This window comes from Hippoglossus stenolepis, chromosome 6 (genome assembly GCF_022539355.2).
Source record: "Hippoglossus stenolepis isolate QCI-W04-F060 chromosome 6, HSTE1.2, whole genome shotgun sequence".
Classification (NCBI taxonomy): Eukaryota; Metazoa; Chordata; class Actinopteri; order Pleuronectiformes; family Pleuronectidae; genus Hippoglossus; species Hippoglossus stenolepis.
In genome coordinates, this window is record NC_061488.1 from 17,335,857 (window position 1) to 17,352,114 (window position 16,258).

Consider the following 16,258-nt stretch of genomic DNA (forward strand, 5'->3'; position numbering starts at 1 on the left):
TAATATGTAATATGTAACATATGCAATTATATAAAATACAGGTAAGCAAAACAAGGCCACGCTATCAGAACAAGAACAGATGATTTTTAAATTTGCTTACCTCAAATATGTATTAAATTATGCATGAAGTTCCACACTCATCATAGCCACACATGGTGAGTTAATGTCACTGGATCAGTGGACTTTCACACTCAAGTGGACATTATAAATTTCTTAGGCCCATGAGGCAGCAAATCTGCCAGTCATTTCCTGTCTCACCTAGAGAGCATCTGGTTTATTTAACTTCTCTGTGGTTTGATCTGACCCTCCATCCCCACCTCTCCCTCCCATTAGACAACCACCACCTCTATTGTAGTATAACATTTGCTATAGAGGGATGTAAAAGATCTGTGGATGCATTTGACGGTCAGCTAGTTTAACGTGCAGTACCTGGGTGAAGTGTCCCTCCATCTCCCGGAGCTGCAGCAGGTACTCCAGATGTTCCAGTGACACGTTGGACCTCAGCACCAGGACATGAGCCTGCTCCTCCATGTGGTTGTACAGACTGGTCACAGAGTCTACTGCATCACTGTGTGAAGGGAAAGACAGATCAGGGCCTTAAGGATATTTAATGCAATTTTTAAAAAAGCACTGTCCTACTATTTAGTCAATCAGCAGTTGTAATTATTTTATACCCCATGCTGTTTCCTACTTTGTCTAACTGTATTATTGTTTTTCAGTCATTAAATATTGTAGCAATAAATATTTCAATATACTTAGATCTTAGTCTCAGGGACTCACCAGATAAAATAACAGTTTCATAGAATAAATAGTTGCATAATTGTTATTTTTTATTTAACTGGAAAACAATCACTGGCTGAAAGAAATCTACCGTGCAACATATATTATTAAAACAGCTAATTTCTTTGGGTTTTAGATTTGACTTCTGTTCAGAGTCATATGTGATGTTGTTCCTGGGTTACATTGAAAAGAAAGTCTTGCTGGACCACGTCATGGTTTTTGGTGGTAAACCATGGTTTGCATGTGCAGTGTCTGGTATTAGCAGAAATAGTGTCTCGCTCAGAGGTTTATTTTACATCAGAAAGAATGATGAGTCACAAGGAGTAACAGGCCACAGGAACAGTTAAACCCACATCAGACTGCAGACCAGGTTTTTCTGCACATGTAATTACAGCAGGTACAGTAAGTTCCTCTGTTTACCTGAGGTCTTCACAGTGAGGGTATTTGAGGTCACTCTCCCTTCTCAGCCTCGCCAAGATGGCCCCACCCTCCCTCTGCAGGCCGACCAGTCTGCTGTCCTCCAGTACGTCCCTCATCAGAGTCCTCTGGTCCATCATGCACTGCTGAACAGTCTGTTAGACAAAAAATCATCTAAACATCAGTACATGATGCAGTGACTCCTTTTTAAATGATCCTGAACGCCTTTCCTTAAGTGAAATCAGTGGAAACTGAGGCACAAAATGTAGAATACGAAATTCCTGCAGCTTAGGGGTCTCTCAATTAAAACAATAACAAAAGACCTAGTTTGAGGATTTTGTGAAGCAGTGTGGGATCATGGGAGTTATTGTCTTAACCACCATTGCCAATGAAAATCTACCTGACACGACTCAGGTGGAAAACATGTTCACAGAGGAGATTAATGTTTACTCAAGTTTCGCAGCAAACGGAAACGAATAACTGTTTTTCCACGAGAGTGACCAAAACAAACAGTGGAAGGAAAAAACTGCAGACTGGCGAACTGGCTACAAGCTTGTTTTTCCTTAGTCATACGTCAAAGTTACAGCAGAGACAGGCAAAGCCACAGGTAAAGCGGATATGATGCAGTTCATAGGCAAACAAAATGTAATGTTCCATTACCTTCAGTAAAATTGTGAATTTCTCTGGGTTTGAATATTGATGGAAACATTTTGGATAATGTAAGTACACAGGTGAACAAAATATATAACAGGTCTAGTTGATTTTGGAAATTTTAATGAAGAAATGTTACATATTATATCTTTAAAGTACCTGCACAGTGTCTGTCCTCTGGGGCTCCTCTACCTTACTGATGGCATTCAGAAGCAGGCTGGAGGCTTCATGAAGATCAGATACAAATGGGAAAAGTTTCTAGAGGATGAAAGATGTGAACAGGGATTAATATGTGAGTGTTGAAAAGAGTCAACTCGTACCCCACCTGATTAAAGAGGAGGAGCAGGGAACAGGTAATGTACTGTTCTGAGGTGACCCGCTCACCTGGTGCAGCTCTATCCAGTCACAGTGGCTGTGAGACAGTGTGCCGTCCAGACGGGAGCTCAGCTGACTCCCCTCCACCAGCTTTAGCAGGGCTTTCATCGACGTCACCATCTCCGTCTGCTCAAGGTGACAAACGTCAGAGAAACACCAGCACAGAGCTTTACAAGAATGACACTCAGTGGAAGCAAACAAGCTGCAACACATTCAAAAAGAGATATCAGTTCCATAGATATCAGTTCCATAGATATCAGTTCCATAGTTCCCTGATCCCTCAAATTTAATAGATTCTTCACTGACCCATATCACATCATGGAAGTTTCATGGAAATCCATTCCAAACAAACAATCCAACCAACAAACGGACAGGAGTGAAAACATTACCTCCTTCCTCCCCAGTGCCAAAGTCAAAATCATTATTTTACTGGTTATTCAATCTTTATAATTGAAACCATAAGTCTAATGAGAAACCAAGGTTATATTTTAGAGAACAGACAGGCCTGTAAAAACCAGAAATACCAGTAAAAACACATGACTTTAACTGGTATTAATACATTTAGCAAAGAAACTTCTCTAAAAACCTAAGGTTTTTAATTCGATTATCAGTAAACCAGTATAAATACCAGAAAAAATCTAGAGTGGCAGTTATTTATTTTGGCTGATAAACTGTCATCTGTAGCCTAATTTGTTTTGCTCATATAAGAATCTAACCAAGACAATTAATATTGTATATTTAACATTTACTCTGATGAAATGAGTTGCAGGTTGAAAAAGGTTTAAAGGAGTGAAGTCAGTCAGGTGATGATAAGATATTATACTGGAACAGTGAAAACTGTGACCTGCTGGCTGCACTAGGGGAAATGATTCATGGCAATTAATCCAATACTGGTTATGCAATTTAACTTAAAAGGTGTTAATTTAAAAACTCACTCAAATGTTTATGGTTATATTTTCTCAAGATATTTTACATTGGACCAAAGTGATGGCCCGAAAAAAAAAACTGACCATGTAATGAGCAAACTAGGAATGTACTTTGAACAAAGACATTAATGAAGCTTATTCAGATTTAAAGTGAACTAAACAGAGATGTTTCTCCATATGCAGTGTTTTAAAATAAATGTTGTGATGGGTGGAAGAGCTCACCTGGACCCCGGGACATCTCTCAGGCCGGAGGCTGCTGTCCTTGTCCACCAGCATCACCAAACTGTTCAGTACCAGTGGACTCCGCTCCTGCAACAGTTTAACACTCAGTAAATCCCAATCCACCACAATCTTGCATGTTTAAATTTGGGTTGCACACATGTATTCATCATGACAAATAAATTAAAATAGAAAAAGAAAGTAAATTCGTTAAATTAAAACTGGTATTCATGCTAGAAAATGTTATCACACTTGCAGAAAAGAGCTTTATTATGCCCTCATTCAATTAAACATCACATTGCATATCATTATACAATATATTGTAGGGGTGATTACAAATACACAAAGTGTTTCTATCTTTACATGTTTCACAAACTAGTGAAGGTGTACATGCTGTTTAGATCCATGTTCTCTCCACAATGCTTCCAAAGCATCAGCTAACAGCTCTGATCTGCTCGAAAGCAAAAACATGTGACCTTCGTACCTGAAGCGTCATCAAGGCCTTGTAGAGCTGTGGCTGAGGATTTGTCTTCCTCGCATCAAATATAAGAGTCATCCCAGCTTCTCTGATTTCTCTCCTACAAACAGAGAGAACAAATAAAATGACTGCCCTGTGGTTGTATGCCATCACTAACCAGTGCAGTTTTAATCTACATACACTTTTTTCCAGACTCATATGAGGTCACTGTGACCTTTGAGCACTGGAATTGAATCAGTTTATCTTGGAATCATCATATCTTGACAATTTGTCAAAAAATAAAAGAATTCTCTAAAGGCAGACATGAGATATCATGATCAAGAGGCCAAATACCTATTTTGGGAGGTCACACTGACTTTTGACCTTCAACCACCAAATTCTAATTAGTTCATCTTTAAGTCTAAGTGAACGTTTGTACCCAATTTGAAGACCTTTCCAGAAGGCATTCTTGAGTTATCATGTTCACAATATAAAAAAACGTTTTGGGACGGGCACCCCAAAAACACAATGCCTCTGGCCACTAGGTGTCGCCAGTGTGGAGGCATTAAAAGATAAATTAGAGCTAAACAGATATGGCCCTTCAGTATGCCTATAAATGTACAGTTGTTTTGTAATCTTTAACTGGATCAGTTGGATCTGAGTCCGATTGGCTTCTTGCTTTATTCATTGATCTACTGGCATATGAATGAGAAGTGCAGATTACCTGATGATCAAGTGGAAGTAGAGCAGCATGTGGAAGATCTCCTGGCTTGTCACAGCTGATCTCCAGCCTGGGTGCTCTCCATAGAGCTCAACTATCGCCCTGCCTGTCCTGTCTCTGCCGCCTGCAGGGGTTAAAGAGAGAGAGAGAGAGGGGAGAGATCAGGAACAGCTCAAATGCTGTCGTCTCTTTGTGAGGGTTTTCACCAAACACCTGATATATCTCAAAAAGAAGAAGAGAAATAAATGTAGTCAATCAATTTCTCGCCTTGAAAGCACCTGGTTGATTCAACTTCTCCCTCCCAACCACCTCTTCCATAGTCATACGAGTATTTACTGTAGATAGACTTCCCTCCATTCATATCGACAGGTAAATAGATGCAATCCGCCATCATATACAAAAACAAAATGGGCTCCATATTACAGTGCGGATACCAAACCAGAGCCTGCCGGGACCTGACAGGCCGTGCTCGGTTCTAGCTAAAAGTTGAAATGATATTTGGGCTCAAAACAGGTCGACTACGTTGGCTGGACTGATTTGCCCATCCGAATTCACGTCAGGCTTGTTTAGTTTTCTCTCGGGTTAAGGGAAGGAATAGAAGAAAACAAGTATTGGGAGTCAAGATAACACATATTGTCATGAGACTTAGACCTTTTGGGAGCTCTGTACATCAGTAGAATATATAATGAACCTTGTTCTAAATTCAGTAGATATTTTTGTATAATCAGCATCTTTCTGCACTCATGTAGTCTATTAGTGATTCACAGTATTTAACTATTTACTTATTCATCATTTAATCGTATTTTCCAGTGTTTTCATTTTAATCATTGTAAAGAACTACTGTATGTGGCTCTTCAACAGCTGCCCAACCACCTATGTGTATTATAATGACTATTGTGGTAGTTGATGTATTTTACAGCATCTCTAACCTACCTGTGAGTGATGCTACTCCCAGGTAGAGGGGGTGGGCTCTGGGGTCTGGGGATCCCAGAGGAAGGTGGTTGGGTCTGGGACGAGCAGAGGCATGCTGGGAGATCTTCTGCGTCTCTGCTGCTGGAGGTGGATCTGTCTGAGATGGGTTCTCCCTCTGATGACAGTGTCTGCTGGTTAATGATGTACTGCTGGGCTGAGCACCATCTGAAGAGAGAGGACGCTTAATCTGTAACTGAGCCCAAATGAAAAGAGCAAGCTCATATAACATGTAAAGAGAACAACATCACTCTACCTGGAATGACCATCTTCTTCCTGCTGATCTTGGGTGACACCAGCCCAAAGGCTGTGCTGTTTTTACATTTGACAACATGCAGCTGGGGAACCTCTGCACGGGAGCTTTTATTTTCTCTTCTCCTGACATTTTGACCTTCAACGATGACCAGTTCACACTTCTCCGAGGTGTCCACCACGGCCGTGGAGAGGGACGAACACCTTCCATCTGACGTGGATTCTCGTCTGTTTTGTGACGCTGTGAGAGGCTTTGGGACGTTTGGACTCATCCCAGAGGAACTGGTTCTGTTTCTTAATCTTTCACGAGGCTTGAGGGTCATGCTCGTCCCTGACATTTCACCTGGACTACACTGCAATCCATGGTGTTTGGCAGAGGTCACGTGTGACTGTTGAGGATCCTTTGAATCTGACACGTTTTGATTGTTGATCTTCGCTCCTGCTGCTAAATGTTTCCCGTTCACAGGTTTGGCAGTGTGTGTGTACCCCGTTTCCCTGAATGGCACAGTGGTTTTTTCGGCCGGCTGCTCTGGTACCCCGCCATATTTCAAAGGATTGGTGCACCTGTACTCCATAAGGGGGGCAGTGCTAGAATCTCCTGGTTTCCAATATGGAACAGTGTTTTTTTCTCCCGACTCTTTACAGATGGCTCCACCGACAGATAGAGGAGGCTGGTTTTGGATCCCAGGATCACACCACATTCCTCGTACATTACACCATGGATCCTCTGCTGCAGTCCCTGGTGGCCTCTGTCTGTCGTCACACTGTGAGAAATCACCATCCTCCTCCACCACAGCTAACATATTCCCCCTCTCTCTCTCCTGTCCAAAGGTGACAGGGTTTTCTATAGCAGCCTGGTAGGAGTCCCTGTATCGGCACCTCAGCTCCTGAGTTTGGGAGACCTGTCCGCCTTGTCTCCTCTTCATGCACGGAGTACAGGGTTTCTCTGCGAACCGGAGGGTGCGGACACACTGAGAGGGCTCCAGGGAGTCAGGGTGGGTGTGGGAATGGTGGGGAGCAGATGGAGGTCCTGTTTCTGCGGACATGTTCGGCGTCAGTGATACAGGAGCGTCTGATCTAGAATGACTGTGCGTTTGTGGTTTTGTAGGTATCTGCACCCAAGGTTGTGAACGCGCCTGAGGTTGTGAGGTCTGTGTGTTTAGCTGCCTCTGTGTTTGCCTGAAAGACTCCATTTGTGCATGTGGTTGCATTTGTCCACGCCCCGGTGGATATCTTTGCAATTGTGCTTCGACTTGTGTGCGCGGTTGCATTTGTACATCTAACTTCTGTTGCTCCTCTGTCGCTGACTGAGCTTTAGAAAAAAGCATCGTTGCCTGCAGAATATCAATATATTCCCCCTCTGCAGCAGCTTGGCCGGCTGGCCCACCTCTGCTTGTATCTTTATGTTGTCCTTTATTTTCACAGACAATCAGACTCTTATCTGCAGCTTTGGGTGTATTTGTACTTGCAGGAGTGCATGTACCTGAAGCAGCACTTGTTTTTGTCGCTGTGTCTGAATTTGACCCAGTAAAGCGGCTGTCCCATGTATTTGGGGAAACCCAGCCAATAGGCTTGTGCTCTGTTTCAGTTTCTTTCACTTTGACAGTTCTAGATGAAGAGGCAGCAGTGGAATCCACCAGGCAGAGAGACACAGCGATGCCGTGCTTCCCTGGACATATTCTCGTCTCCAGAGAGAAGGCAGAGGGATGTGAAGAAGATGCTGAGATTGAATTTTGAACGTTTACTTTACACTCTTTTGGTGCAGATTTCTTTGCAGGTGAAAGACGAAATGAACGATTCGACGAAGATTTCTCAGAAGAATGAGGAAGTGGAGGAGGAAGAGGAGGTGGTAAAGGAGGATATGAAGGAGGAACAGAGGCCATACTACTCCCAGCACACAGTGGCACGTCCACAAAATCAGGCACGGCCACCCGTTCCCATGGTAACCTCACCACTCCCTGCTCGGTGGCAAGCAGGCATCGGCTCAGGGGCGTTCCATGGCGGCCCTGGTTGATCTCCTTTAACCACTCACAGCTGAATATACAAGGGTAGGAAGTTTCAGGGATCGGGGTCTCCTCAACTACTTCCACTCTAAGCCCCTCCTCTTCCAGGAGGCTGCACACCACGATGCGAGCTGATTGGTCACAAAATGGTACCACTTGTAGGTAAAAGTCACCAGGCAGGAGTATGAGGGGGTTGAGGGGAGCAAGGTGGACGACAACTTGGTCACGCAAACACAGAGGCCAGCCCTCACAGCAGAAGAGTGCATCAGAGTACTGAGCCTGAAAGGACAAGGAAAGGATGTGGTTTCAGAAATTTGAAGTATATCAATGTTTTGTCTGTTTTTATTGTCATTTAACTCCAACAATAAGATCTTTGTTCAGCTTTGTGGTGTATTTATGTCTCTTTAGACTCACACAGTGCACAAGGCAGGGACTTACACATGCAGCCTGCTGCACAGTGTCCAAGATGTGCTTGGCTGGGACCAGAAAGTCCAGCAGGCACCGCAGGGCGTCTCCCTGATAACGACGATCAATGATGTGGAAGAGCTGGCTGAGGAGTGTGGGGGCGGTGGCCTCGAAGGGGGGGTACAGCACCGACAGCAGCTTCTGGATCGAGTCCTCCAGAGAATCAAAGTTCTGGAAACACAGGAGAGAGAAAACAGAGGCATCAGGAAATCATTGCTCATCAGTTTTAAGGTGGATGAGTTTTGTGGCTGATGACAATTTAGTCCAATAGTCTCTAATAAAGTCTATGGCTGAGCGACAAAACAATATCAATAATTTTCATTAACAGCAATATAATCACAGTTCATATTATAGTATATAACACATAATCGATTGACCTCAGATTTGTTAAATGTTTTGGATTATTATCAAGTGTTTGTCATTCTCTGCTCCAAAAAAAAGAGTTTAAAACCACAATCTTCAGTAAGGAGCAAAAGTCAGTCTTGAGGCTTAACAGAAATATTCTTATTCTTTCAGAACAGGATTATGCAAAAACTACTGAACTTATTTCCACGAAATTTGGTGGAAGGATGGGACATTGGCCAAGAAGAAACCAATTACACTTTGGCACAGATCCAGATAAAGCAGCAGACCCAGGATTTTTAGTTTTTATATTCCAAGAAAGGGCGTTTTTGACATTTTCACTGATTTCCCACGGAATAAAGGTGAAAATAAATCAGGTATGGTTAGAGAATTGATATTTATCAATGTGTGCAATTTAAGGAGACTGTTGGTGTGTACGGTATGTGCCTTTGTAGTGTCTTTATCATTTTTTACCACAGAACTCAACAAAATCCATTTAGTTAAATCCGCTGTTATGTAAGGCAATGCTAAACAACAAGACACTAAGTGAGTCACTTTCATCTGACTCACGTCCTACAGTAAAGTACAGAGGCCTTGTCCTCAACCTCGTGACCTGCTGAGAGAATAGCTACGCAGACACAAACAATCCGTGCTCATCATTAAACATATAGTCCGCCCGCCTGACAGCAAACATCCAAGTAAACACAGTGTGTTATGGCTGGTCTCAAGGCTAGCTAGCCTCCTGGTTTATGGTTTCACATTCCCTTTGACCTGAACTCATGGCCCGCTACCCACTTTTAGGCCCTGCTTTATTTAGCCCGCCAAAGGCCACAGCAGCAGGCCTCAGGGGTTAATGTATATTCATGCACAGAGACACTGCTGGGGAGATATATGGCAGCAGGAAGGGTGATGTGTGAATGTCAACGCATAGTATGAATGTCAGTTCCCTTCTTTCCCAGGTACAGTATGTGTTGTATGACATTACACCAATGTCAGTGTCAGAGGAAAGAGGCAGTGAAGCCACATGGAAATGCTCCGAGGTTCAAGAGTTGTTCATTTATTCCTTTTCAAATATGACGGTGGTATTGATCTTTTCCTCCAATTCCTCAAAATTGGCAGAAACTGTCATTCACATTTCTATGTATCCAGTTCATATTTAATAAAGTCCAAATCGCCTTTTATCTTCCATTCAGGTTTTGTTTGGATAAATCATTCCACATGTTCCCAGCTGCATGGACAAAGAAAGACAAACATGGACATGGCACATGGAAACAGAGAGGGGTGTACTCCTTGAATTGTTTCCCATCAGACCGAAAACTGGCAGACGGCCTCTCCAGCCGTGTTATCTGTCGTTCATCTCCTCCACATTTGAAAGGAAGAGCACAGCACTCTCTGTCTTCAACAGGACTTAAGACTTGCAGGATTGGCACTGCATGATATGACTTTATATTCTGTCCCTGTATGGTTACTGTTTTTGTAAGTATGTCCCACAGCCTGTTCTCTCTCTTTTTTTCCCCTCAAGCAACAATGCTCATCACCTCTGTCTTATCTTGTTACATTATTATCTAAAAACGCTGGACTCTGAGCCAGCGTGCGGCCCCCACAGTGACTCAGAGGTCTGTGGTCAGTCCTGCCACACCCTGCTGCTGGGACCAAACACATCGATGGACATTGTGATAACATGGAGCAGGAGGAGGAGGAGGAGGAGGAGGAGGAGGGAGGTGGCTGCACGAGGATGATTGCAGGCTCAGAAGCACTGAATGAATAATAGGCAAATTCCACTCACAGCTCATATACCTTTAAATGATTTTGGTAAAGTGCAGCTTGAAAGCAGCAGAAATGTAAATTTACGTGACCTTAAAGCTCGGGTTAGTAAAGCTGGAAAAGGTTACAGACACATCCCACCCCCTCCCATCAGCCCTCGTGTCAAAGCTACGCTAAGTGTACGTCTCTCAGGTCATACGGTGAGAGCATGGCAGGGTCCGCACAGGCAGGCGGGTCAGTTAGTGACAGTCAGGTATGCCGACCAATCATTTAAGTTGGTCCATACAACAGCTGCAAAGACAAAGGGGTCAGCAACCTTGTAATTGATCACCCATGTTGGGTTCTACACTGGTAGCCAAGGCTAATGCTGGGTGTTGTCTCCTGGAAGGGGGTCATGTGATAGGAGCCGGACGAAGGCTACCTCGTGACCGTCCACGCCATCGCTTCCAAACATCTCGTTTCTGCTTGTAGACTGAAACGCTGCCCCGGAGTTTTCAAACTAAAACGGGGTCAGTAATGTGGATGTGGCCTAAGAGGGAAACTGTGATATTGGGTTGGGTCTGCTGGCAGCAGTGATGCAAACCCAATGACTAAACACACAGAGGCTCGAAGCTTACAAAATAAGAGTGAAATCTAAATTTGATTATCTCTGCTGATATGAGTCAGTGGCAAGCAGCACTGGTCACTGCTCACACAAATAGATTTAAATGCAGACTTGAAAATGCAACACTGTAAAACCATTAATGCTTTGTTATGTGCGCATAAGTGTATTTTAATAATGTGTTTATTTGAGGCTCTATTTCCGGTATGCTGTGTACGAGGGGGTCGTATATGGACCCGTCCCTCTGCCCCGGGCGACATACTGTTGCTGCAGATTCACACGGCTCTATATAAACACCAGGATCTCTCTCACTCAGCCACTGAAATAAATGACGACGCTCACATTGCTGTGGATAAGATGTCCCAGTGTGGGAGCAGAAGACAGTTTGAATATCTCTGTCCAGTGTCATTATGAAACAGAAATAGTCTTTGTACATTCCTGATGTCGAGCAGCTTCCTGCCCGGACAAGAACCAAATATTTTACAATGAAAAAAAAGAATTCATGGTGACTCAGTACATTCCTGTGGGGACATCTATCCCCGTATACAGTTTGTCTTAAACTGCAACTTTTTTAAAGTACGTTTTATTTCATTATATCTGGTAAAGAATGACAGGAAATTTGGGGAGGGGGACATAGGGGTGACATGCAGCAAATATCCCCGGCCTGGTTTGAAGCAGGGATGTTGGATTAAATCAACTTTGCCATTACCTTACATTAGCTTTTAGAACCGTTCATTAATTCAATCCTGGTCATATATGAGAACATTTACAGGTAGTGATAAGGGGTAAAGAAATAAAAGAATAAAGTAGAAAAGTATTAAAATGTATTTTGTTCAAAGAATCGCAGTTTTCCTTCAATGTTTTTACTTCTTATCATTTATATAACTTCTGTACATCCCCTCAGTTTATGAGTCTAATGAAATATCCTCACAAATATTCCCTCTGTGTAATATTACCTAAACAACAAGCTTGAGAAATATGTGAAGCTCAACAACCACCACAGATGTGGTTTGGCCAAACATCAAAGTTTGACACAGCTTCTAAATAAGCATGAAAAGAATCAATTTCCTGTGTTTACATCTGTGCTTTTTCATCAGAGCGGACACGATGCATTTTAAAAATAGTTTTCCCGCTGCCCACACAGAGAAAAGCTGCAGGACAGAAAAGAAAGAAGGAACCCTTTCAACCCAGGTCATTTCATAAAAGTGGAATCAGTGAAGACTTTTCAGAAACCTCTTCTCTATCTTTCTTATGACACATATAAAGACTTCACTATGTTTCAGTCTTTATACATGTTTTCAAGATTTAAAATTCCTTGTGTGAGCTCTTCCACAACATTGACTGTGTCATTACCAGGGGACACAACTTTGCCAGGGCAGGTGTATAACACAGGAGTCATGGAAGTGCAGTGTTGAGTGTAAAGTTGCTTACTATTCCTTGGTCTAATTTCACCCATTGCAAAAAACAGGAATTCAACTTGATTAATATTTAACACACAAACACAAGATATCATTCTAAACAGGTTGTGGCTAACAGGAGAGAAGGTAAGTGATACATGATATAATGTCAGAACAGACTGCTGTCATTTTAAAACTGCATGAATGTATTTCAGTCTGAAATCACAGTACAACTATTTGAAAACTAAAACTGTGAACTATATGGTCAATTATAAGTTGTGTTTTCATCAAATGCTTGTTTTGCAGTGGGTGAGATTTAAACACTTTGAACAACACAACCTGAAAACCAAACTAAAACTATTTAATCATGGGGAGACTTTGTATGTGCAGGGAGGACTCCCTCACTAACATCTAAATCACAGCACCACTGGTGTGTCTTCAGCCTGCTGCTCTGTGGAGCCGTTCACTGAAGAACTCTCTGACGGACAACAGCTTCACAAACACAAGACAGAGAAACGCTGACAGTGACAGACCATTTGAACTATATTTGGAATTTGTGGGAAAATTCAATTGGGCCGTAAACGGATTATAGCGCTGACGCCGAAGTTGTGCAAGTGACAAACCACAGAACAATCAATGAAGCACAGCAGAGCCTCACAGCAGGAACATTACACAACATCTGCAGTGATGAAGAGTCTTTTTGTTAAAAACAGAGGCCTGAAAAATCTGAGATACTTTCATGACGAGGACACGTCATTTAAAAAAATAAAGAATCCTTTAGCTGGGGACTACATCTGTTAATCCCAGCTCCCAGAATTAGTTATAACAACTACAAATGTATTTAAATACCTGATTAACATCATGAGGCACCGTCTTTACCCATTTCAAATGACTTATTATCCTCAATTTACCGTTATTCCCTCCCCTGTCGGTTTGTTTGTTGGATAATTCTAGATAGATAGACCTTTATTGTCAGTGTATCAAATCCAACGAAATTAGACGGCTGTCTTTGCCAGAGCACATGTTAAAGCAAAAGATCACATAGAGATGAATAAAAACAAATAAGACTGATAAAACAAACCCGTACTGCACATTCACTCTGTCATCATATATAGTTTATCAGCTGAATTACGTAAAACCTGCTGGCCAGATTAAAGAAGGTTTCAAATTTTGGTGTGGTGGTGTTTTATGACATTTTCACCAATTTCCCAGGGAAAGGATCTTGTTGAAAAAAAATAGGGTTTAATTCAATTAAATTGCAAATAATAATAAATAATTTACCAATTATTAGCTTTTTAAAACATGGAAATCTGCAGCATGATACAAGACCAGAGAGGAGGCACCAAATTCCATGTTTCGTCTGATGAGCTTTACTTACGTGCCTAGAAGATACGGTGGTGTTGTACCTTTTATCCTAAAAGCTGCACCTTTAGACTTTAGTCACCGAAGGTTGTTTTTTTCCTGAGTGCAACATCTTGTGTCTCTCGACCTCAGCTCAGCCGGTGACAGTCTAGCACAGGCACAAACCAAATAACTCCGGGGCCGGACATAAACACAGGCTGAGCGGAGCGACAGTACATGACCACCGAGGCACAGAGAAGGCCAGACGGTATATTTAGTAGCTTCACAGGGATCAGCAAATTGGAGCTTGCGGGAGGCAAACACTAATCATGACGGCCTCGATCACTCGGACGGTTTGAGGGCGGCTGAAAAGTGGCAGTCGGGAGGCAGCGAGGCCTGTGTTTAAGTCATTAAAACCACGTCAGGGAATTATGAATGAGCCGGGACCTTAAGCACATCTTTAACTCCTCGTGAGAGAGTTAACGCGTCTGTGCCGTGAGTGTGTGTGTGTACGAGGTGTGTTATTATATGGAAGCGTGGCTTTCACTGACACAAACATCTCATCTGTATTTAGCCCACAGCTGCACTTAACTGTACTGCACAGTAACTCACACCAGCAGAATGATCAGAAATGTCACATTATTATTTCTTTTAAACTCTTCCTTATGAGCAACAAATCATTTAACAAATCTGATTTAGCTCATTTGTGTTATACCTCCTCATGTATAAGCAATATATCGATATATTGAACTTTGCTCATATTCCAAACAACTAAAAATGATATTGCGATAATTATTCCTATTATTTTATTACCCAGCCCCAAGATGAACCACACAAAGTCGAGCTAATCAGACCCAACACTGAAAAAATGTCAAATCTTTTAAATCTCTCACACTGAATCCTGAAACTGTGCAGCCACATGCTAATGACTAAAGTCATGTAAATCTTCATGAGATGTCGAGTACATTCATACGATGTGCAGCTCTGCAAACTAAAGCTCATTAGAAAACCTCCGATAGTCTGCGCTGCACCTGAACAGGGAAACGATCAGTGCATGTTTTCGTCAGAGAGTGAAAATGAACTCTGTAGTCGTCCACACCCTTTGAAAAGTTGCCTCAGATCCACATCAGCTCATTCAGCACTTTGCCTCCAAGTTACTGTAACTGAAAAAGTCTTTGAGTTTCATGAGAAATGTTGCTGCGTGCTCTGACTGCAGATGCTGTCCAGGCGAAGCAGCATACAGTAGATACACTGGCAGGCTACAGGCGGGGGAATGATTTGTATTTTTGCAAACTGAGCTGTTGAGTATTTTCCCCATTGAGTCACCGGGGAAGGGACAAGACGTCTTTCTCCTGCGAGAGAAAAGATGCTCTGTGTAACCTGGTCAACACAGGAACAAATACCCAAACATTGAGGTCACTCCCAAAGCAGGAATAGTCGGGTTAACGGCCTCTGGTTTCAACGACATGGTAAATTAGCAGGAAACAGGGTGGGGAAAACAGACTCATAAATAAATAAATACACACACACACGTACGACGCTGGACGCACGCAAAACGCAGTGTGTGTCTTGGCAAATCAAACCAACAGGAGAGCTGAGCGGGCATTTTAAAAATCCAGCTCCCTACACAACATCCTCCCAGACGGTGAGTGCCAAACAAAATGAACTTTATGTACAAAACGGGGGCGCGCTCTCTGTCTCTGCAGCAGAGGTAGGTGTGAAAATAGATTCATTCAGGAGTCACGGGGGCCGAGATTCTCAAAAAGCCCCAAATAAAAGAAAACGTCGACAATCCGCAAATCAAACACACCAGACGGCACTGATTTCAAACATCACCTCCCTGATGCCGCATGTGAGACGGTTTCCTAACACCAGATCCGTTCTGGCTCCTGAATGACTCGCATGCCAGTGAGCCGGGATCCAGGAAGGAGGCAGATACAGTGGCTGGTTTGTGAAATATGCCTCAACGCCCGGTAACCTGAGACCTTCACCTTGAATCACAACACTCCGGCAAAGAGCAGCGGCCAGCGTGAGCTATGGCAGCGATGCTATGTGTTGTACACAGACGGAGTACGTGCATGTTTCGACATAAAAGGCTACTTGTGAGCACATAATGTATAAATGAGTTTGTGGGACTATTTAAAAAAAAAAAGAGCAGTCTTGTTTGCTGTGTGTTACAGGGAGTTTTTCCAGGTGTGTTAAAACAATCTGATTGTGTATTTTAAGATGTTTAGGGCTGAAAATAATGACTTTTGTGATTTTCCTGAATTCATTTAGTTTATAAAATGTCTGAAAATTGTGGGAAATACCCATAACATGTTCCAAGAGTGACAGGTTTTAAATTAAATGATTTTGATCTTAACATTTGAGAATCTTGTATCAGCTGATGTTCAACATTTTTTTGCTTGATAAATAATAATCATGAATCAAATGTATACAAATTTAAATTAATTGACAGATCCATTAATCGACTCTGATGTTATTTAAATATAGGATTAGAATAAATCACTTATCCCTGCTCTGACAAACAGGCTCATGACAGGAAACATCATGACATACTGGGTTGTGAGCTGACCTC

At 42.5% G+C, this 16,258-nt stretch overlaps 1 protein-coding gene across 2 annotated transcripts in view; it reads right to left on the reverse strand.

The window, feature by feature from the left end:
- Positions 1 to 16,258, reverse strand: part of LOC118110646 — a 28,127-nt gene that overhangs the window by 11,226 nt on the left and 643 nt on the right. For both annotated transcript variants that reach the window (XM_035158588.2, XM_047340425.1), the window contains exons 2-11: positions 8,209 to 8,406; positions 5,772 to 8,049; positions 5,480 to 5,683; positions 4,550 to 4,670; positions 3,853 to 3,946; positions 3,372 to 3,458; positions 2,233 to 2,349; positions 2,008 to 2,106; positions 1,201 to 1,352; positions 430 to 568 (exon numbers count right to left, since the gene is read on the reverse strand). In XM_035158588.2, coding sequence (XP_035014479.2) covers positions 430 to 568; positions 1,201 to 1,352; positions 2,008 to 2,106; positions 2,233 to 2,349; positions 3,372 to 3,458; positions 3,853 to 3,946; positions 4,550 to 4,670; positions 5,480 to 5,683; positions 5,772 to 8,049; positions 8,209 to 8,406 — 3,489 coding nt within the window. The remainder of the gene's footprint in view (positions 1 to 429; positions 569 to 1,200; positions 1,353 to 2,007; positions 2,107 to 2,232; positions 2,350 to 3,371; positions 3,459 to 3,852; positions 3,947 to 4,549; positions 4,671 to 5,479; positions 5,684 to 5,771; positions 8,050 to 8,208; positions 8,407 to 16,258) is intronic.